The sequence below is a fragment of the Cyrtonyx montezumae genome, unplaced genomic scaffold (genome assembly GCF_038088225.1).
Source record: "Cyrtonyx montezumae isolate F1298 unplaced genomic scaffold, pur_monq_1.0 scaffold_11, whole genome shotgun sequence".
In the NCBI taxonomy this organism is placed as follows: domain Eukaryota; kingdom Metazoa; phylum Chordata; class Aves; order Galliformes; family Odontophoridae; genus Cyrtonyx; species Cyrtonyx montezumae.
Genome location: NW_027071837.1, coordinates 16110799 through 16132124, shown reverse-complemented (window position 1 = coordinate 16132124; position 21326 = coordinate 16110799). Strand labels below are relative to the sequence as shown.

The 21326-nt window shown below is 42.0% G+C and overlaps 1 protein-coding gene across 1 annotated transcript; it reads left to right on the top strand.

The window, feature by feature from the left end:
- Positions 1-55: 55 nt before the first annotated feature.
- COMMD5 (COMM domain containing 5) lies at positions 56-18912 on the top strand. Its single transcript, XM_065729721.1, has 7 exons — positions 56-250; positions 3261-3421; positions 4535-4563; positions 8356-8406; positions 12441-12536; positions 14244-14319; positions 18505-18912. Exons 1-7 carry the CDS (start codon positions 73-75, stop codon positions 18604-18606), a joined length of 693 nt encoding a protein of 230 aa, XP_065585793.1. The 5' UTR covers positions 56-72; the 3' UTR covers positions 18607-18912.
- Positions 18913-21326: the final 2414 nt, after the last annotated feature.

Genomic DNA, 21326 nt, shown 5'->3' with positions numbered 1-21326 from the left:
AGCGCCCCCTGTCGCGCCGGAGGCCGAGCGGCGGCCCACGCGTGGGACAGCGCCGGGCGGGGCCGCGCTGCCATGGCGGCGGCGGCGGTGGGCAGAGCGGCGGGAGCGGTGTACGGGCACGGCGAGAGCGGAGGCGGCGGCGGCGGTGGCGGCGGAGGCTTCCTGGGGCCGCGGGTGCCGGCCGAGGTGGAGGCGATGGCCCGCGGCCTGCAGGATGTAGGCAAGGAGACCTTCCGCCGCTTGCTGAAAGGTACGGCCCGGCCCTGGGGCTTCTCCCGCAGTGAAAGGGGTGCGGCGCGGCGGCCTGCACCGCAGCGAGCGGCGGGAAGCAGCGCTCTGCCCTCTGTGCCGGGCTGCGGCCGAGGCCCGATGCCATTCTCTGCGTTTCGGTGCCGTAATATTGCCCCAAGCGATATACGGTGTCCCCCAAGCTCGTCGTCGCAAGGCCGCAGCCACGGGGAGGCTGCGGGCCCCGGGGAGCTGGTCGTCGTGTGCCCGAGAGGTTGTGACCCTCTCAAGGTGTTTGTATTTTTTCCCTTGTTCAGCTGAGCAAAGCTTTGTGTGCTGAATGATGGCAGGACAATCGAAGGGACAAGCTGATTGTAGATTCGTAGAATCGTGGGATGGCCTGGGGTGAAAAGGACCTCAAAAGATCATCAGTTTCAAACTCTCTGCCGTGGGTAGGGTTGCCAACCACTACACCAGGCTGCCCGAAGCCACGTCCAGCCTTGCCTTGAGTGCCTCCAGGGATGGGGCAGCTGCAACCTCTCTGGGCAGCCTGTTCCAGTGCATCACTGCCCTCTGAATGAAAAACTTCCTCCTAACATCTAACCTTAAATCTCCCCTGATTTAGTTAAAAACCATTGCCCCTTGTCCTATCACTGTCAACCCAGTTGTTCCCTCTCCTGTTTATGCGCTCCCTGGGCAGAACATGTTAGTGGCTTTCTGAGGTGAGCTCACTCAGAATCAGAATCACTTAGAGCCATAAGGGTGGAAGGGACCTCAGGAGCTCCCCCATCCACTCCCCCAATGCAGTTATTTACAGCAGTGGCACAGCAACACATACAGGTAGGTTTGAATGTTTCTGGAGAAGGAGACCCCCACCTCTTTGGGCAGCTGTGCCAGAGTTGTGCCACTCAAAGTAAAAAAGATTTTCCTCACATTCATATGGAACTTCCTTTATTCCCTTGTTCTGTTGCTTCACATTACTGAAAAGTGTCTGGCCCCATCAACTTGACTCCTGAACTTGAGATATTTATAAAGAGTGAGGGGATCTCACAGCCTCCTCCAGGCTGAGCTGGAAGCTCTCAGCCTTTCACCGTAAGCAAGATGCTCCAGGCCCCTCAGCATCTTTTTGGCCCTTCACTGGACTCTCTCTTGAAGTTCCTTTTTTGAACTGAGGTGCCCAGAACAGGACACAATGCTCCAGATGTGGCCTCACCATGGCAGAGCAGAGGGGGAGGATCACCATTGTCATAACAGAGCAGCGTAGGCAGGATTTCCTTATGGCAACGGAAAGAGATAAAGGTGATTATGCAGTATTTGAGACAAATACGTAGACGTGGAACTGTATTTGCTGCATAGCACTGGGGCAGTGGAGAGCCAAAACTTGTATCGGTGCCAGGAAGCCTGACCGTCTCCTAAACCCTGTGCTGGTTTGCTGGAATGATCGGCCACGTTTTGGTGTGCAGTACCTGCCTGCTGCCCTAGGGGGAGCGAAAAGTCCCTCGGATCTCAAGGTAGGGCTCGTAAACATTGCCGTGTTGGGTCATTACATGCCCGTGTCCGCTGCCGCCAGGTTGAGTCCCCGGCTGCTGTAGGGCTGGCAGAGCTATCCATGCGTCTTCTGTTCTTGGTGGTCGCTGGTTAACGGCTTGCAGAAAGCTGGAGGTTATCCGGCACAGGAAGGCTGTCTTTGAAGATGATGGATTTCAGCAGGCTATGTGGAAACTGCTCCGGTGCTCACACCAAGTTCTTTCTGAGGCTGTAGCTGTCAGTTTATCGCCAAATAATAATGCAAAAAAGTAGATGCTGCTTCATGTGCCTGTGTAGTTAAAGACACCATTCTCTCAGGGTCATCCAGTATTGTAGACTCTGCTAAAACTGAAGTTTGTGACCACAGGTATCACCTCCTAGGAGCAAGTGGCTTAGCAGAGACACTTCTTTGGGATGTTTTTCAGATTGTTTGTTGTCTGCCTGACTGTTAGAAATGCTGGAGCAGCTGACATTTCTGAGTTCCTTGCACTGCTCTGAGTAAAAAATGCCTTGTATTCTAGGGCAAATAGAGTAGTTTTTAAAGGAAGTCACGGATTTTTAACCAGTTGTTAAGGTTGGTCTGTAGAAAGAAGACATATTGTCCCAGAAGCTATCTAGGCAAATTGAAGCTGTATTTTAATAGGTAAGTGTAGACAGTTATCTGTGTCCTGCTGAGCATGGGGTGTAGTGAGGAGGCCTCAGTGCTGATATGCATTTGGCTTTTTCAGCAATTGGATCTTCTTCCTTTGTTCAAAAGAAGTGTGTCTTAGAGCAGGGCCTTTTTCAGACAACATGAAAAGTTTGGTACTAGCACCTTGCCCATCTTAGCTAATCTGAGCCAAATGTGCACTGTGATGGCACTGGGCAAACTGAGTGTGCCATGTGAATGGTTCAGGGCTCATCACTGCCACACTGGTTGCTAGCATGTAATGTTGTTAAATGTGGTTTAACAGTCATTTCCCTCAAAGCTTATATTGTTGGCAGTTGTGTAGACTGCAAGACTTGGAGGTTTAGTTTTGCTTCCTTGCTCATTTAATCCTTAGTCTCTGCTGCTATTGGAAGATAAATTATGTGAAAAGTTGGAAAATAATGTTGAAATGTTACTCTCTCAGCGTTTTCAAGTCTGTGTATAAGGAGTGTAATTAAGCTGTAAACAGACTTCTGATGTGAACAACTTTGATGATTGAAGTTCAGGGCAGGCTTGAACTCATAAGCAATTAATTTTTATTAATCTTCATTCCATTATCCCACTGGACTAACTATTCCACAGTTAAAACATCTTCAGTTTCAAAATCCAAAAGCTTAGTATGTTGAAGTTCTGTTAATGAAATGAGTGGTGGAGGATGATCAGACAGATGTCTTCTACAGAGACCTGGAGTGACAGTTTCGTAGCTGGAAGAATGTCAGCACACTGAATCAAGTGAAATCATGGGTACAGGAGATGTTCACTGTCTCCAGGTCTTCCACTTTTTTAAAGGGATCTTGCATTGCTTTCTTATTCACAGTCACTGTTAATGCATTGGAAGGAAAAGACTGCAAAGAATCTGTCAAGCTGATTGCAGAAAGCACCAACCTCTCCGAAGAGCAGCTTGCTTTCCTCATTTCTGGCATGTATACCCTTCTCCGAGAAGCACTGAGACTCCCTTTAGCAACTTTCAAACAAGAAGTAAGTTCTGGGAGGACCCACAGCCTTAATCAGTTACAATTGTGCCACATGTGAGTTGCCATCTAAATGCTGTTTGCCAGAGAGAAGAGCCCCACATGAAATGTGTCTCCAAGTTGAAGTAGTTATCAGAAACTGTTAGAAGCATAGAGATCTTTTTTTTTTTCTTGTATAGATTTACAGTGAGCTTTAATACAGTATTTATTAATTCTGTGGGAAGGAGGTTACTGTATCTTTTTCTGCTTCAGCATCTTGTTTGCTATGCATGTTTATTTTCCCTCTAAAATTAAAACTCCTAAAGAAACCTTTGCAAAATGTTATTTCATTGGCATCAGCTCTCTTTCCTACCCTGTGTGTTCACATGTACTGTGCATTCTGTTTACCCTTACAGACAAACAATACAAGAAATGTTATGTCTTCATAGCTCCACCGTAAGGGAAGGAAGGATTTACAGTCAGAATAATATAGCAGGAGCTGGGAGCTAGTGCTATTTCTGTTTATGCTGTGGATGTTCTCTGTGCATGTGCATATACCTGCCATGGTCCTGATTCATATTCCCTTTTCATGGCTGTTTTCTTTTTTTTTGTGTGTGTGTTACATTGCCTTATATTTTTCTGATTTATTTTTTATGTGAACAAACCTCTTCTGAGCTTCTGACATCTCTGTCTGGTTAAGAGACTGTGTCCCTACTCACCCAAGCATACTCCAGGAAGGAGTGAAACAGTGCTTTTAGTATTCAGAGCTCATTTTTTCCCACTGCCTTTATGTTGTCATAGTTTAAACAAGTTACTACAAGGCATATGTGAGAATAATCGTGTAATTACTCTGAAGACAGATAGTGTAGTGAATAGCTCCATAAAAGAAATGGCAGGGATGCAGCTTTCAAAGCATCAAGTCTTCCAGGAGATTTAGGCCTTTAAAATTAATTTCTCACAACTTAACTGAATGCTTCTGGAAATTCTTCCAATGAGTAACGTGTCATTTTGAAACTACTGGGATTTGAGACTAAAACTTCGGGTGAGGGATAGCAAGCAAGCAACTGCTATTAATTTACTTGATAAGAAATCATCTTCCATGAGTGTATCCTGTAAAATTTCACCTTCTTTGTTGTTCTAGGTTTTTAAGGAAGACCTGAAGGAGCTCAGGTATGCCTGTTAATGCCTGTTTTTTTCCACCTGTTTGTTTTTCATAACTTTTACGTAACTGCCTTCCCAAGTCAACTTTTTTACACAACAAAGTTGGTATAGAAGTTACCTGTAAATAACACATAACACATCTGTTGCCAAATGTCATACGAAGCCAGAGGAAAAAAACAGGTGTTGTGTAAGACTTGATTTAGCACCGAGCATGAGCAGTAAATTTTGCATGCTGAGGAGATTGGTCTAATTTAGTCTGTAATGTAGGTTATGCAAATGTGAGTGACCTTCTCTTTGCCATCCCATCCTTGCCCTGCAATATTTTTTAACATGTTTGGTAAGATAGCGGTAACATTTCAGAAGCTAAGAAACTGCCCTACTTTTTTTCTTCTTTGAAAGGCCAATGATATAACACTCAAGAACTCCTACCACCTTGTTCAGCTATGATCTCTCCTGCCGATTACCCAACAAAGCATAACGTTTGTTACATCAGCCTGTTCAGAGTATCTCTGAATAGAAGTTCATATTCTAAAAGCCAGGCTCAGATTCTAATGATCTTTACAGGTTTTCCCAATTTCTGTAGTTGGCAGTAATGAGCAGAACCGTAGTTGATGCTTTCATCTGTAGAACAACTTCTGCACCAAGATCAAAATATTTTTAAATATGAATTTCCTACAGTTCTTCTCATCTGATTGCTACCTAGGATATAGAGGTTCCTACTTCCTTCTTTTCTCATGCTTATTTGTCTGTTAACCTGCAGATTGGTTGCTTCCTCACAACAGTCATAAGTGTAAGTGACTTTATGAGCAACTTCAGGTAGCTCGGATTTAGATGGATGTGGTTGGTGAGGTGTAATCGAGGCCCAGTTGAACGGTGACTTGCTTGTTGGTACAGTTTTGTCTGGAGGACAGAGCTGGAGTTTGACTTTGTCTTGTGAGCTAAAATGCAAGCTGCTTCCTCCAGCACATTGCAGAGTTCACACCCAGGTTAAAGTAGGTCAGGAAGAAACTGATGAATTTCTTTTGACCCAGTGGGAGTTGGTGTTTTTTGAGGTGCATACAGAATGTGTTCCGTGTGATTATGGAATAATGAGGGGCTCTAAAACCTCTGTGGCAGTTTTCTGGGGATGTGTGAATAATCCTCTATTGAACAGTGGAAAAAGTAGGTATACAGGAGTGACAGAGGTCACTGACTGGGCTGGCTGTGTGCTCTGCATCCAGAAATAAAGATTCCTGAGCCTATGTCCTTGTCAGCTGACCGTGCTTTAATATGTCTTACACTTTTGTACTTGCTTTTCAAACTTTATGGATTACTCGTGGAAATACAAAAACAGCTTTCAATTTGAATGATCTTTTTCCTCTCTGTTGTATTTTGTTAAATCTTCTGTTATTTTGGTTAACATGACTGATATGGGAGCAATAGTTCAGGTATTTGCATTTGTGATGCTTGCACTTACATGTTTCCTGTGCTGCTCATTGTGGCATATAGGCTTCCATGACTGTTGGAGGTTATTTGGCCTCTGTCAGTCTCTTGTCTTTAGAGTAGCTTCCCTCACCTTGTGGCTGAGCTTGCAGAAGAATAAACAGCTCATTCTGCTGTCAAGTTGTGGCACTTAGTAAGTGTTACCACCTTCACCACCTTTGATTTTTCTAGGAAATGTCATCTCCTGTGCTTCCCAATACAGCTGGTCCTGATCATGGAGTGTTTGCATCTACTAATTACATTCAGACACATGTCCTCCTGCAGTGACTCCTGCAGGTCATCCTGTGATCACGTGCAGAAAGAACATCAGTAATTAGCTGAGAAGCAGTGTCCTGGCATTCATGGCACCCACTGTTTGGGCAGGTATTTTGCATTTTAAGGCAGAAAAAATGCTTATTTCCTATTTTAATTTCGTTTGCAAATGTATCTTCTTTTGAGAGGATTGAGATCTGAGCTGGGTTACCTGTTGTCACTTCTCACACATTCTAGTTTGTCCTTTTCAGTGAAGCTGAGAATTGGCCTGTCTAATCCCATCCACACGAAGTCTTGTAGTTCTCAATTTCCTGGTGGTGCAGCTGGTACTGGCTTCTAGTTTTACTGGAAAGAGAGATGCTGGGAGACGTGCCCACTTGTGATGAATTAGATTGGTACTACTGGTTCCATGGGGTTGCCAGCCCATACTCATATGTTTTTTTGTCCTGACTGACTCAGTCAGTGAGAATGAAATCATGCTAAATTTTGGATGCTATTTTTTTCTTCCTTTAATAACTCTGTGGTTCAGGACAATAACATGGGATTGTGACATCCTTACACTGGATCTTATTCTCAGAATTTTCCTTTGAAAACTGATTATCATCTGTAACTCAGACCTGAGCTGTGCTGTGTTCTGTGTCTAAACTGCTTAGTATGTGATAAGCTGCTTGAGTTGGGAACAGAATTTTCAGCAAAATCAACTGCAGGGCAAAAATAACACAAGCGTAAAGGTAGCATTAATGCTTCTATTTTAGTAACCTGCAGTCTTACAGTCAAGCAAATATTGTGATAGTTATCACAGTAATTGTATTATAACCCCCTTTCTTCAGCTCTTCTGCTGCATTCAGAGGCTATTTCGTCATCATTGGGATGGATTAAGTGATTCGCTCGCACAGGTAGTATAGGTAATGCTTGCAGAAAGTCTCATCTCTTTGGACAGACATATGCAACTAAAAAATCAGTCTAATCTCCCCACCTCAGTTCCTGGTTTGCCTCAGCTGACTGGCTTTCTAGTATGAAAAGTATGGCTTTCTAGAGTTTTATCCAAGAACCATTTAAAAACCTGTTTTAACCCCACTTTTTCCTAAAAGGTTTCAAACTCAAATAACTGCCGTTTCACTTTCCCACTGTGTGAGTTGATGAGTAGTCTTTTGTGGGTTTTTTTTTCCCCACACTTCAAGCCCTTTAGGACAGGTAACTTCTTTGTTTGCTTTGATTATCTCTGATAGACTGCTGTGTATCTCAAGGCAGTGGTGAGTAATGTCTCAGGGCACTGATTCATGCCCGATTTAACTGTGGCAGCTGAAGCAGTTACTTCTTCCACTGGTCCAGTATGCCTCTCTGTAGGAGGTTACTGTCTCTGTGCAAAGGCAGCTGAATGGATAATGTTTGCTCTGCAGTCTTTGCAGTTCACAGCCTGATATATTGAACTGGAAATTAACAGCAGCTTATTTGTAAAGCAGCATCAGCATCAGAGGAACAGTAAAGTAGTGGAGTGCAAAAGGCAGATGGAGTGAGTGAGTCTGTTCAGCTTGTTTTAATGGTCTCAACAAATTTATCCTTGTCCTCCTCGTGTTAGATATGTTCCTTTTGTAAGTACTCTTAGCTGCAAGGGCTTCTGTTTTTACTTTCCAGGGAGCAAGTCATTCTGTCTTCTTTTCATTGCACTTTTCAGGTGAAAGTGAAATGAAATGTTTAGGCTTGGGATGTTTAGAAGGACACGTTGTCAGTCTGCCTTCTGTGCTTGTCAGAGCCATCAGTAAAACTTCCTTACTAAGAGAAATTAGGCAAATACAGGGTTCTTCTGAAACTCACTGTTGCCATTTTAGGTAGCACAGGAAGTTGGAGCACAGCTTTTAGGGTTCTTGTAAAAGCAGCTTGTCCTTCTGAGAGCCTAGACTGAGTCAATACTGAAGTGCTTACATAAGAGATGATGGCAATTTTAAGCAATGCAAAATGGAAAATGTTGATACTATTTTTGTGTTCTGCGATAGGTTTTTTGCAGCTAAGCCCATATATTTGTGGTTACAAAACACTTATCTATTTTCTACTGCTCTTTTCTTTAAGGATACCAGAAGATTTCATCACAGACTTTTCCAGTATTGTCTTTGGTAACAGGTCAGTATTTTCATGTGTCATGCATTGTGCAACCCTGCAGGTACACATTCCAGGCCTGTTGAAGAAACACCAAAATTCTCTAAACTCACAAGAGGAAGGTTTGTCCCATTGTTTGGATTCAGTATAAGTATCCATCATGCATTGCTGTGTGTGCAGTAAGTAGCTTTCGTGCCATTTTTCCTTTTTTATCTATGATCATCACCAGTTTTTATACTGCTCTGTATCCTGTAAAATGCATCATTACCTACAGATGATTACAGAATTAAGCATTCTTATCATCATTATCATTGCAAGTTCGAGCAGAAGTGAAAGACTTGCTTTGTTGAGAAACAAGCATCCTTCTACGTGCTGTGGTTTGTAGAATGATGTCTTTCTCAGACATCATTTAATCATATCTTAATGTACAGTTAGATTCACACTGAGTGATTTGATGGTATATATGAGATATCATCTGTTCTGCTAGCTGTTGCTCATTCACCAAACTGTGTACCTCCTTACCTTCACACTGTGTACCAGTCAGAAACTTTTTGAAAAGGCTCTCTCTGCTGTTCCTTATAGGAATTCCCTTTTCTCTGTATGTTCTCTACTCAATTGTATCTGTCTTCCTCTGTGTGCTGACATTGCTTGAACTTCCTGCATATGCAAAGCTTTCCTCCTTGGGAGGTGAGGTCACTCAGCACACAGCATCACCAGCCTAGAGCTGTTTCAGATATACTGACAATCATTGTTGTGGTCTCCCACTTCCCCTCACAAGGGTCTGAATGCTGCTACCAACATTTAAAGTACTTTTAATTTCCTTAGTTAAAATCTTGATTTAAAACAAGTGGTTCTTGGAGTAAAAATAAATTCAGCCTTCTCATCTTTTCTTTGTTATTCTGTTCGAATTATAGGTGTGAGAGAATGCAAAATTCATGGTTGCAAAGTGGGAATATTGTTTGCAGTGGAGAAAGAAGTTAAATTTGGATGTCACTTGAAGCATGCATGATTGTCTGTTTTCTGCTGTGAAATCACGATGCTGGAAAATTTAGCTTTTTCTCATTTCAAATCTGTGATTATCCAGTGTAATCTTGCTCTGCATTATGAGATCAGAGCAGAGCACCTCGGATTTGATTTCTAGACAGATCTGCTTTTATAATCTTAAGTGTAGTAGTGAATCATGCCTATGCCTATTGAGTTGTAAATGTATATGACTGTGATGGTAAGAGAAGTATTAAGCATTAGAATCTGATTGAAAATTTGGTATGAGCTAGATAACCAGAAAAATCAGTTTCAGAGTTTTTAATACTTTTTCTGGCATCTTATCCTAATTTTGACATTTTGTTCGTTAAACAACTCTGAGGTGCTGGAAATTTAATGTTTATATTTGTGTCTCCATCAAACTATACTGAAAGGGAAATAAAACGTCGCACATTCACACCATAAAATAAGCATATGAAATCAAAAGTTTTTTTTAAGAGAAAGTATAGCCATAACTTCTCCCACTTAGAATGTTTATAATTAATGTACTGCATCTTTTTTTAGATAGCATAGCTTTAGCTTCTACCAGGAGTGAGCATTCTGTGTGCTACTTGACACACACTAGCTCATACATTTTCTCTGTTCAGTGGCATGCTGGGCTCTATGGGTACGTGCATCAGAAACCATCCCAAATTTGTCTTCAGTTTTGATATTGTTATGCCAGTTGCTGCTCCAGATTCTTAAATCTTACATCTTCAATTACTCTGTTTCATCCTTTGAATGGTGACGTTTGTGTCAGCAGGCATTCCATTTTGGATGTTCTATAGTTGATCCATATTGCTTTACTCATTCTAACTTCTGTCGTAGGCACCATATGTGTGGTGACAGTATTGCAGCTGCTGGCATGGAGAGTTTATGAAGTGTAGTTACATGCCATAGGTAGTGGATACAAGGTCCGTTGAGTCTTATCTGCTCCATTTTGTTATTCCTCTTGGAAGATGATGGTTTGATTAAGGGCTTTTGCAGTATCTGTGTGTATGGTGGCTACTGTGCACATTGTCAGCCTTACAGGATTCTTGCAGTTGTAATCCTCTCCAACCAGGGAAAGTGCTGACAGAAGTGGAATCTGAGCTATAAAAACTGTGACTCTGAGGAGCTGGTATTGAAGTGCAGTCCAGTTTGGCCACAGAAATGACATAATATAACAGTCTGTGTTTGGACACTGCTGACCTTTCCCGTCACTGCTGACTGTCTTCCCGTCACATCTTCCTGCTATCCCTGTTCATTCTTTGCCCGCTGCTGCTGCTGGACTGAATGGACTGTCCTCCATTGAAGGGAGTCAGCATGTCTTAAGGATGCAGCAGCAGTGTGGCTGTTTTTAGGCATTTCCCAAATTAAGCAATACTCTGGCAGCAGCTCACCACTGAGGGAAAGGGCTGTTCTTGTTTAATCCTGCTAATAACCATTCTAGACCATGGCTCCTTATGGTTGCACCCAGCTGTGTGACCTACTTCCTATTCAGTACTGTACAGTGTGTAGGAACCAGCTGATCTATTTTCTCTGCTTGTCACTTTGTTGTACTGTTTGGGATATGTGTCACTTCTGACCAGCACTGCTCTCCCCAAAAAAGGATCAATTCTTTGTTATACTGAAGAGTATTGGAGGATCTTAGCCTATCAGTATTTGGTACTTTATCCATAATCATTAATCTTTCTCAGCAGTTTCTAAAAGGACCAGCTCACTTGAACAAAAGAATGCGTTCCTACAGTCCCTGATTTGTTCAGAGAGGATTCCTTTCTGATATAAAGTCTGTAATTAGATTATGTCTAGCACTGTGGGTAAAGGATAAAGTGATGTTCCTTATCCTGCCCTTAGCTGGAGTGGCTTTGAAATGTACCGTAAATAACTACCAGAGAAGTGTGGTACTTTGACAAAAAATAAACATGTAAGTAACACTTACCCCAAGTCTGTCCTCCTAATGGACTAGCTGAACGATCTCTTTCTGAAGGTATTCTCTCAGTATATCTAAAAATATTTGCTTGTTATGTCTTTGTATTAGATTTGGCTTGTTTACTCACCTACAGTTTAAGATGCTATTACAATTTTAAAGACTGTCAACCTCCTGAAGTTTAATCGATGTCAAGCTACATTTCCTCACAGAATGAAACTGAGGTTTGACGAGCCTGATTCTTCCTGTAATATAAGCCATGAGGAAAGGCCTGCCCTTCTCAAAGAGTAGTCTAGACAGAAGTCATGGAGGTTGTGCTAGGATTGGTGCGTATATTACATAAGGAATTTGGAGTTTGTGAAGTTTGCTGGATTAGCAAGAACCACTGTGTGATTTTATTTTATAATGTGCTTCAGAGTGCACTCTAATATCATTATATTTAAAACACTGCTGTGAGCTCTGTGAGCTAATACTAGGTGTTTTCTGCTGAAGGAGCACAATGAGCTTGTTCCAGCTTTTTGGCTTGAGTCATGTCTTCTGTTCCTGCTTGCTTGTTCCTGCTGGATTTGCATTAAGGTGTATCTGTAGGTCCCTTTCTCTACTGCATGAGAATTGAAATAATGGATATGCCAGCCACCGTATGACTCTTACTAGTAAGATGACCTTAGTTTACTGGAATTACACAGAGTAGCTCTGTCTCTGTGTTGGTTTTTTTTTTTAACAGCTACCATAGTAGTTAAACATAAGAAAAATGGGTAATCTGATGATAACCATCTTAAACACCCAGCTCATTCAGACCTGTTAGGTTATCTGTGTGGGTTACTGGGCTCTGGCACAGGGTGCCCAGAGAGGTTGTGGAGTCTCCCTCCTTTGAGAGGAGAGCTTACCTGGCTATGCTCCTGGGCAGTCTGCCCTAGGTAGTTTTTCTTGAGCAGGGGATTGGGCCATATAACCTCTAGAGTTGCCTGCCAATCTCAACCATTCCATAAAATCTCTCTAAATGAAGAGAGATCTACAACAAGAAAGAAATTCCAGTCAGATTTGTTCTGAGGAATCTTATTCTCCCTTTAGTTTGTTGTTGCTTTTGTGAATTTGCATTTCAGTCTCCTGTTTCTTATTTGCTCTGTAGGCGTCCTGTTTCTGAAGGCACAGCTCTGACACAAGCAAGTAGGCTGCCAAACATCCAGGACTTCAGGTGGAGAGTGGACGTAGCTATATCCACGAGGTAAAAAAGGATCCTGCATGATCATGGAAGAGATTTGGACCGAGACTGACTTCCTGTGCTGCCTAAAATATTAATGATGTTAAAGTGTGTCTTGCTGCATTAAATATTAAGACACAGAGGCATTTTTTGTATGTCAACACTGTATGTCAGTTGATATACAAAAGGTTACTGTTACATGCACTTATGGGCAGGCTGTGGCCTGCATTGTCTTCTGCTAATGATATTGTTTTATGCTGCTTATTTGTTTAATCTCTAAAACTGTGCTAGATATTTAACTTCAGGTTTTGGATTCTCGTTATTCTAAAACTCGATTAGATCTGATACAGCTTCATAGTTCTCCTTGATGGTGGAAGCAATTAGGTGGATTGAGCCACAAGCAGCCAGCCAAGTTCTCAGTTTCATTGGGGAAGGGGAAGGAAATTGTCTATTCAGCTTCTCAAGTAGGCTATCATTTATGTTTAGCTTGTGTTAAATAAAATGACTTTCCATACCCTTACAGTCTGCTGTAGGTTTGGCAGGCTTCAGAAGAGAACTTTCACATTGCCATAGTTATGCAACTGATCATTGATCTGCCTCCTGATTTCTTTCACAGAACAGGAATAAAAGCCTTTGTGTGACCATCCTGTCTATGCCTGCAGTGAATGACTTCTTGCTGCCTGCCACGGCAGAGGCAGTTATGAGATGGATCTTTGGCTAGGGACAGAAAATAGAAACCTTTTGTGCTTTTCCTGATTTTTTTTTCGGGCTCACCAAGACTAACCAGGGTGAAAGAAATTAGAAGATGACCCAGTATTTGTCAGTGGCTTAAATTGTTAGCACGAGTGACTTTTTGTTGTGTTCCTGCATTGGAGGATCTGAGAGAGTGTCCAGTTTTACTGCCGACATAGTTGAGAGAATAAGTGACTGGGGAGAATCTTTCTGAAAACAAGAAATAGTTCTCCTAAGTGCGAATTGTGATGGCCACAAGCTGCAAGTTCAAGTGACTCTCAGATGAGCAGTGCTGTAAGCACTGTTCTCACAACGCAGAAAAATCTGTACCTATAAGAAAACAAAATGTACAGATAAATATCCCCAGGCGCAACTCTTGCAAGCTTCAGGCAAATTCTGTGATTGCTTTCTAAACAACACAGGAGCAATGCATTACCCTTTTCTGTTTTCCTTCTTATTTTCCTTTACAGTCATCCTCCCCATGGGAATACTTGTTTATCATCCATTAGCAGCCTCTGTGGAGAGGCATGGCTTCTGGCTGTAACACCTGTCAGTACCTGAGCGGGTTTTGGCAGCATCCATTGATGAATGCTGCACGACTCATTTCCCCTCTTTGGGTCACCGTGTAAAATAGATAGCAACCCACAAATTTAGGACAAAGACTGGGGGAGCTTGGTTCCTCAGATGAGATGGCAGTTGGAAGAATGAAGGAATGGGAAGGGTTAATACAACATAGAAAGCTGTACTAAAAAAACTATGTGACTTGGTCAGCTCTTAGGCCAGTCATGATTTGCTGTTAGTACTTTTTTTAGTTTAATTGTGAGGTAAGTTTGACAGGACTCCCATGTCCATGACTTTCTGGCCAGCCAGGTACATGACTGTAATAAAAATTACTTGTATAAAGGCTATAGGAACACTTTAAATTGTTATTGTACAGTGCTATACTTGTTGTACTGCTGATGCTTATTGTCATAATACTAATAATGTACTTAATTTCAGTTCACTGGCCCGTGCTCTTCAACCATCCATTTTAATGCTGATGAAGCTTTCAGATGGGACAGCTCATCGCTTTGAAGTAAGTCTGATTGCCATAACAAATAAGAAAGAAAGCACTTAAAGTTCTTTTTAGGAAGTTGAATTAGTATTTAAAACATGAAAGCTTTTGTAAACAAAGCAGCATCATTTGTTTTCCTCTGTGTCCACTGCAACCGTACACAGTGTGATCTTGGTTGGCAACCAGATCATACCTTGTTCCTATGCACATTTTGCTGAGAGCTCATTTGTTAGAAGAATATTAGTTATATTCGTTACTGGAAATTACTGTTGCATAATATCTAGATTGTTTAAAAATTATAGTTTTGGTATCAACCTTCAGACCTGAGGATGCTTTTTAGAGGAGGAAAATTACTGGGGTAGTTTATATAAGATGCGATGTACAACTAAACCTCCTGCCTGGTAAAACATTCTCTTCTGTGGCAGAGGTAGTTTTGTTTTCTTTAGCACAGATCTCACTGCTAGGAAGAAAGTAAAAAGCTTCTTTGTTTTTTACCTGAGAATTAGTCAGTGGCAGTATTTCTGATACAATATGTAATGGCTTGCAAAAAAAAAAAAACAAAGGATACATTCTTCCATATTTTAACCTTTGAGAAGGAATGCTGTTTGCTCTATAAATAGCATGGTACTGCGTACAGGAGTTTGGTGCATAACAGTCATTGTCACATTTGAACTGCTGAAGGATTCTGGCTTCAGTTCACATAGTAGCAGTAGTCTGGAAGAAGCACCGAAGCACTGTGGGCAGAGAGTTGGATTGATTTTGGTGTAATGTTTCACAATACAACTGTTGAGGAAGTTATAAACTCTGTGCTACGTTGGCAGGTGTTGAGGGTTTCACTTCACCCCAGTGTGGACAGTCCTTCTCAGAGCAGCCTGTAAGCCCACTCTTGAGATCTTCCATGGTATTTAAGTGGTGCCTTGGGGTTCAGGTTGATTCTTCTCAGCAGGATGAGTTTCACTTAAGAGAATAAAACTTAGTACCTACTCTTAATTGTTACGATCTGGGGCTTTGTTTCTGTTCTGCAGTAGAGATGTGTTGCTGTGCCTGGCTGGTGTGTGCAGAAGTGTAGATACCTAATACCAAACTGTATGCCTCCTTCTTAAAGTCAGCTTTTTGCTGCTGCCAAGATCTGAATACCAAAGATCTGGCTGTGAATAGGATTTCTGTCTGATGAGTGATCTTCCTGTGGATAGTAGCTCTTTGATACAAAAGCAAATGCAAGTAAACGTAGCCCTCATCTCTTTAGTTTTCTTTCATCCCAGCAAGTACTGGATACCCTGTTAACCATCAGTGATTATGTGAAATGATATGACCAGAAGATAATCCCATCACGAACAAATCATAAAAGTGTATGTCACAGGAAGAAGTTGTCCTGGTTGGTCTCCTGGGCTTTATTTTGTTTTTCTAAGCACAGTGTGTTTTCTGACAATGGATTTAAAAAAAAAAGGGAACTGAAGCAGTTTGATTTTTGTGGTATATATGTTGCTGTCCCCAGAGAGCAGAGCTCAGTGCTGCCCTCGGCTCCCTGCGAGGAGCTGTGGCCACCACAGGGCCTCCTCTCAGCCCCCCCTACTCTGGGCTCAACAAACCCACTCCTCATACATCTTCCCCTCCATCTGGATATGATCAGATGCTGGATTCCTCTCATGCAGTTGATACCTGCTGCAGTGGGCGGGGTGACGAGGGAACTCTGTCAACTGTGTCTTCAGTGTAGACAAAGTAGAGTAAATTAGCCAGTGCACTGCAGAGCAGCCTGGGGCTGCACCAGTGCAGGCACAGGCATTTGTGCCCTGTGCTAATGTTAATCTCTGCCCCTCATTCTATGCCTGGGCTCAGATGTGTTCTCAGAAGGGTCTTGACAATAGACTTCCTTCCGTTTGGCTTCTCAAGCTTGAAATGCTGTAGGAAAGTCCTCCAGTCTTCTTGCCTCCTCTCAGCCCTCCTTGCAGTGACTCTCATCCTCGTAAAGTCATAATTTATGGGTGCCAGGTTTGCATGATCCACAGAGAGCGGACATTAGGCTTCCCTAACCTGATTTTACCTCTTAGCCTTTGAAAAGCTGATCTCCTTAGCTCGGAAGCTTGTGCTTAAACAAATGCCTGCTATCAGTTTGTCCAGTTACTTTCATAGCATTTGCCACACTGAATGGCAGAACATTGTTTTTTGCTCCTCTTTGAAGATGTTACCTCATTAGCTTCTTAATCAGTAGTCTAATTTATGAAACTAACTGTAAACTTACAGTCAGTGCAGACAGCTGTAAGTTCTCTTCTGTGCTGTAGCTGTTACTCACCATTAATCCCTTGTAAAACCAGGTTTTAACCAGGATAGGTGGTGAGACAGGGAAGCGTATTCAGTTTGAATGGAAGATTGCTGCATTAGTTAAAGAGCCTTTTTGTGGTAATATTCTCATATAAATGGCACTTCAGTTCTTTAGACTCACCTCCACCATGTCTGTATCACCTGATGCAAGTGTTTAGTTGAATTAAATAGTTTTTAAATGAATTTGAAATAAGTTTTTAAATAAGTTAAATAAATAAGTTTTCTAAACTGAAAGCCTCTTGTTTTGGATGTGCCATTTGCAAATTGAATATGTATTGAGTCCCACATAAAAGCGTATGGGCTCAAAGAATTTGTGTTTGAGACTTGACAGCATCTTTGTAAGTCGTGTATATATATACATTGCTTCAGAAATTGAATCTAGCTTAATCCTCTCTTCTAGTTGGCATCCACAAAACCTCCTCAGTATGGCATACCAGGGTAACAGGGAAGTTTAATTTTGAGATGCAACAAATTGAAAATGTGACTCATGTAAAATCAAGGGCTGGATTTTTATAGCCCAAGCATTGCCTCCCATAACTCTTGCAGCATTCCAAAAGGAAATTTACCCAAATAGTCAGAATTGTTATGGTTGTGACCATGCCATAGAGATAACTTATTTAGAGAAGATGGCAGGGTAGCGTGTGTTTATGTAGGTTAGATATTTTGGATTTGCTTATTTACTTTGAAAACTTTGACCTCACAGTGTCAGAGGGATTTGATGGCAGCAGTTCTTTCATTGCCATATTTCTTTAGCCTAAAAAAAGTGTATGGTCTGATGTCCCCATCTGGGTTAAAAATGCAGAGTTAGGGCAGGTCCTGAGCTAGCTAAGCCAGTGGTTTCAGTACTTGGCTTTCTGTGCACTTTTACTGCACCCATCCAGTTCACACTGCTTGCTGAAACATTCATGTGTTGCTTGTGATAACTGGATGTGTTAGTGTGACTGATATTCCCATGTTAGTTGCAAGCATTGTATGAGTGAGGAGCTGGGAGTTTCCTTTATGGAGAGTTGCACTATCTTGAAGTCAGCACTCCAATTTCTGTTAATTCAGTAGTGATTTCTAGTCAACTAGCAGGAGGTCTTCTGTCGTACTGGCTTTAGTTAATCTTGGCCATCTTTAAGTTGCCATAACTTTTCTCTAGTGTTGTGATTACATCTGTTTTCTCTTCTTTGTAAAATGAGAATGTTCCATGGCTGCTTTCCAGGTTGAATTCTGTCCTCTTATGTCATAGCAAAAATAATTAGCTCTTGGGTGGCCCTTCTTCAGCTGTAGCATTCAAGTGCTTTAAGGGCAAATGGAGCTGATGGTTTTGACAGAAATTAGTAACAGACCTGGGTTCAAATGAAAAGGCCCTCAAATCATGAACCCTGACAATCTGCTGAACTGCCCTTCTGTTTTGTAATGGAGAGTCAGCAGTGGGAAATGACTGCTTTGGAAACTGTAGAATAGCTTGTAGGTCTGGATGGATGTTTATTGTTTTAAAATGTAAGGAAATATCAGACAAAAAAAAAACCCAAAAAAACGAAAAGAAACACTGTTTCAGTAACTGAGAAGAGCACCTAGAGCTTCACAATACCTTCTTAGACTTAACGTTTTCATATGAGGCCTCAGCACTCTGCAGGAGTTTAGTGTTACTGCGATCCAGCTCATGGTACATACATGAGATACCCACTGTTATTTGGCAGCAGAAGCTTTCCTTTCATTCATACGTTATGAAAACAAGTGGGCTCTGTGAGATTTATTCACCCACAATGCTTTGTCTTAAGTCTATTATTTATTTATGTATTTATTTGGATGATTGATTACAAAGAGAGATTGGGCTGATGCCCCATAGGCATGCCCACCCTAATGCCTACCATGATTTCTAAAGGGAGCCTTCTGTTTCAGGTGCCAGTTGCGAAGTTTCAAGAGCTGAGATACAACGTTGCCCTTATACTGAAGGAAATGAATGATCTGGAGAAAAGGAGCATACTTAAAATCCAGGACTGAATTCTGAATCGGGATGTTAACAGAACGGATCTGAAACCATCAGTGAATTTTGTGGAGGGTAAAGTGGGGGACCGTCGGCACTTTGCCTGTCTTATAACTGCCATGTAGCACTCATTATGTCTGCTGTAAATATTTTTTTCAATTCAGATGTTGAAAGCACAAGCTCTTTTCTTAAGACTTAGAAAAAAAAAACAAAAAATATATTGATGAAAAAGTATAATCCTATTTGCAAGCGTTTTTTGCATGATTCATCAAAACATTTTTTAAATAACTGTCTTAATAAATGTAAGAACCATTCCTTCCTGATTATGATTCATCACTCTAATTATTTTTGAAAGCCTGCAACTGGAACCACAATCAGTGTATATCAGAAGAAAGCCTTGCAACGTGTCAAGTAAAAAACACAGTAGCGACAACTATTGTGCTGTAGTATGACAAATGTGAATTTGATTGAGTTTGGCATAAGTAAAATTGCTGTCTGACTTCTTGATAAGTGACTCAGGTATAGGTACGTATATTTAAAAGCTAATTTTGAAGAAAATTGGGAGTCTGGGGATCAAGAAAGAAGTATGGATTGAAGTAATTCAGTGGAATTACCGAAAAGGAAATGTGTTATCTGTCTTTTCCTGGATGATCAGTATGCACTGAACAGGAGTAACCTTGTAGATTTCTAAGTGGGGATGCCTGCTTTGTTTCACCTATTTCCCATGTTTGTCAGCTGATCACCTGAGTCTTACTACAGGGCAGAAACCCCTGGCACTGGGATGATAGTGGCAGAAGGTGGTAGCCTTGTAGATCACTACAGATAATATACTCTTCAGGGGCACAAGCCAGACCCCAGGATGAGGAAGTAGAGCCCCTGGGATGAAAGTCAGAGCTAAAAGAATATCCAAACAATAGCTATGTCAAAAAAAAAAAAAAGAGTTGAGCATGGGCTGAAGGTTCCATTGCCCCATTTGTAAAGCTTGTAAGAACTCCCTTAACTGGAAGCGTATGTTTTGAGTCTCACTTAAACTCAGTGGGACCACAAATATGTCCCTAAGGGCTTTGCTAAGAAGGGATGCATTCCTGAGTCAGTGTCTGAAAGAGTTTTCCCCAGAGAGCAAAGACATGGAGGCTGAACAACAGCTGGACAGTACAGCTCATGGGCTACGGCTAGGTGCATCCAGCTGTCACAGGTAGTTCAGAACACATACCCCATGCCATTGTTAAGCACTGGTTATTCTAGCTGCTTTCCCAGGTTCTGTCTCAGTAGTGCCACTCATACTTCTCTCATTCAATTTGTGTAGAACTTGTTTTTATCACCCTGCTGAAAAAAATCTACTGAATGTAGCACTGTGGATTCGGGAAAGCTTTCACACTTCCACCGGTGTTTCTGTAGGAAAGGATGGCATGGCTCTTGGATTTTACCAATCACAGCAGCCATAAGATATTATTGCCCTGCTTTTTAAGAGGAGGCTTCTTTGATAGCAGTCCATACCAACATACAGACAGCTAAACAGTCGCAATCTTGAAAGCCTCTCAAACCTATACATGAAGTGTCCTGTAGTGTCACAGGAACATGTCAGTCACGACTCTGAACTGCTCAAAAGCCACATGTTCTGTTTGCAGTCTTTGTAGGCCACTCATCAACTTCCCAGTTTGATTCACATGCCTTAAGTGCTCTATGTAGCTCACACCAAAGCAAATAAAAACAAACTAGCCCCTACAGCTTCAAGAGGACTGTGGATTGCACTAATTTGGTGTTGGATTTTTAGTTTTGCTTTGTGATGTTTGTTCATCTTTTTACTGGAATTACATCAGCACAAAGTGTTAGACTGACAGGTTATCTTTTCACCAGGATGGCTGGTGGGGGTGGCTGGTGGGCAGTCCCTCTGTTCTGATAAAATAAACTTCCAGTTGGTGAATTATGTAGTAAATATTTGTTCGACGATGAAATATCTTCTTGTTTTGGTACCAAAATGCTCTGGAATTTGAATTCCACTGAACTTCTCATGGGAGCCTTGTCATTTCGTTGCAGAATAAAAACAACCTTCTAAAGCTCTGGGTATGTCTGAGCAGAACTGATCCTACCGGGTTCGGTTACGCTTCAGGGACGCGGTGTGAATCCCACATTCCTTAGCACACAGGGAAAGATTCAGTTTGAATGGGATGCTCACCATGGGCATCCCGAGCTCTTGTCAAGCTCATCACTTGTCAGCCATCAGTTAGGAGGTCTCAGAGTGAGGTGCAGATTTTAGCTCCAGAAGAGGGCTGAAGAATGTAGTAATGCTCTTACCCTGTTACACCAGCCATTAACTGCTGGAAGAAAACCAGTATTGTGCTCATCGTCATTAAAGGAAGAAATTAAACCTCCCTTTGTAGAAAAATCATAGAAAGGCGATGTGCTTTTGCAGAGTGAGTCACCTCCTAGCTGTAACTTCTTCTTAAGTGAAGGGTAAATCAGCTCTCAATCTCACAAGCAATGCAGGTGGATAGAGGTTTGCTTTCCTCTTCTTTTTCTGTTTTCTCGTCAAGCAACTTCACACCCCACTGCTGTTCCAAATCCATGGATGTCTACGCATGTGAGCATAGGAACGTAACATACAACAAAACAAAGCATGCCCAGGCTGACTGTGTGCCTTCAGCACATGCAGCTGTCTTTGCTGGGGCAGTCTGTGCAGAGCTGAGCTGAGCTGGCTGTCGGAGTGAGGTACGCAGTCGTGCTTGTGAGAAGTAAA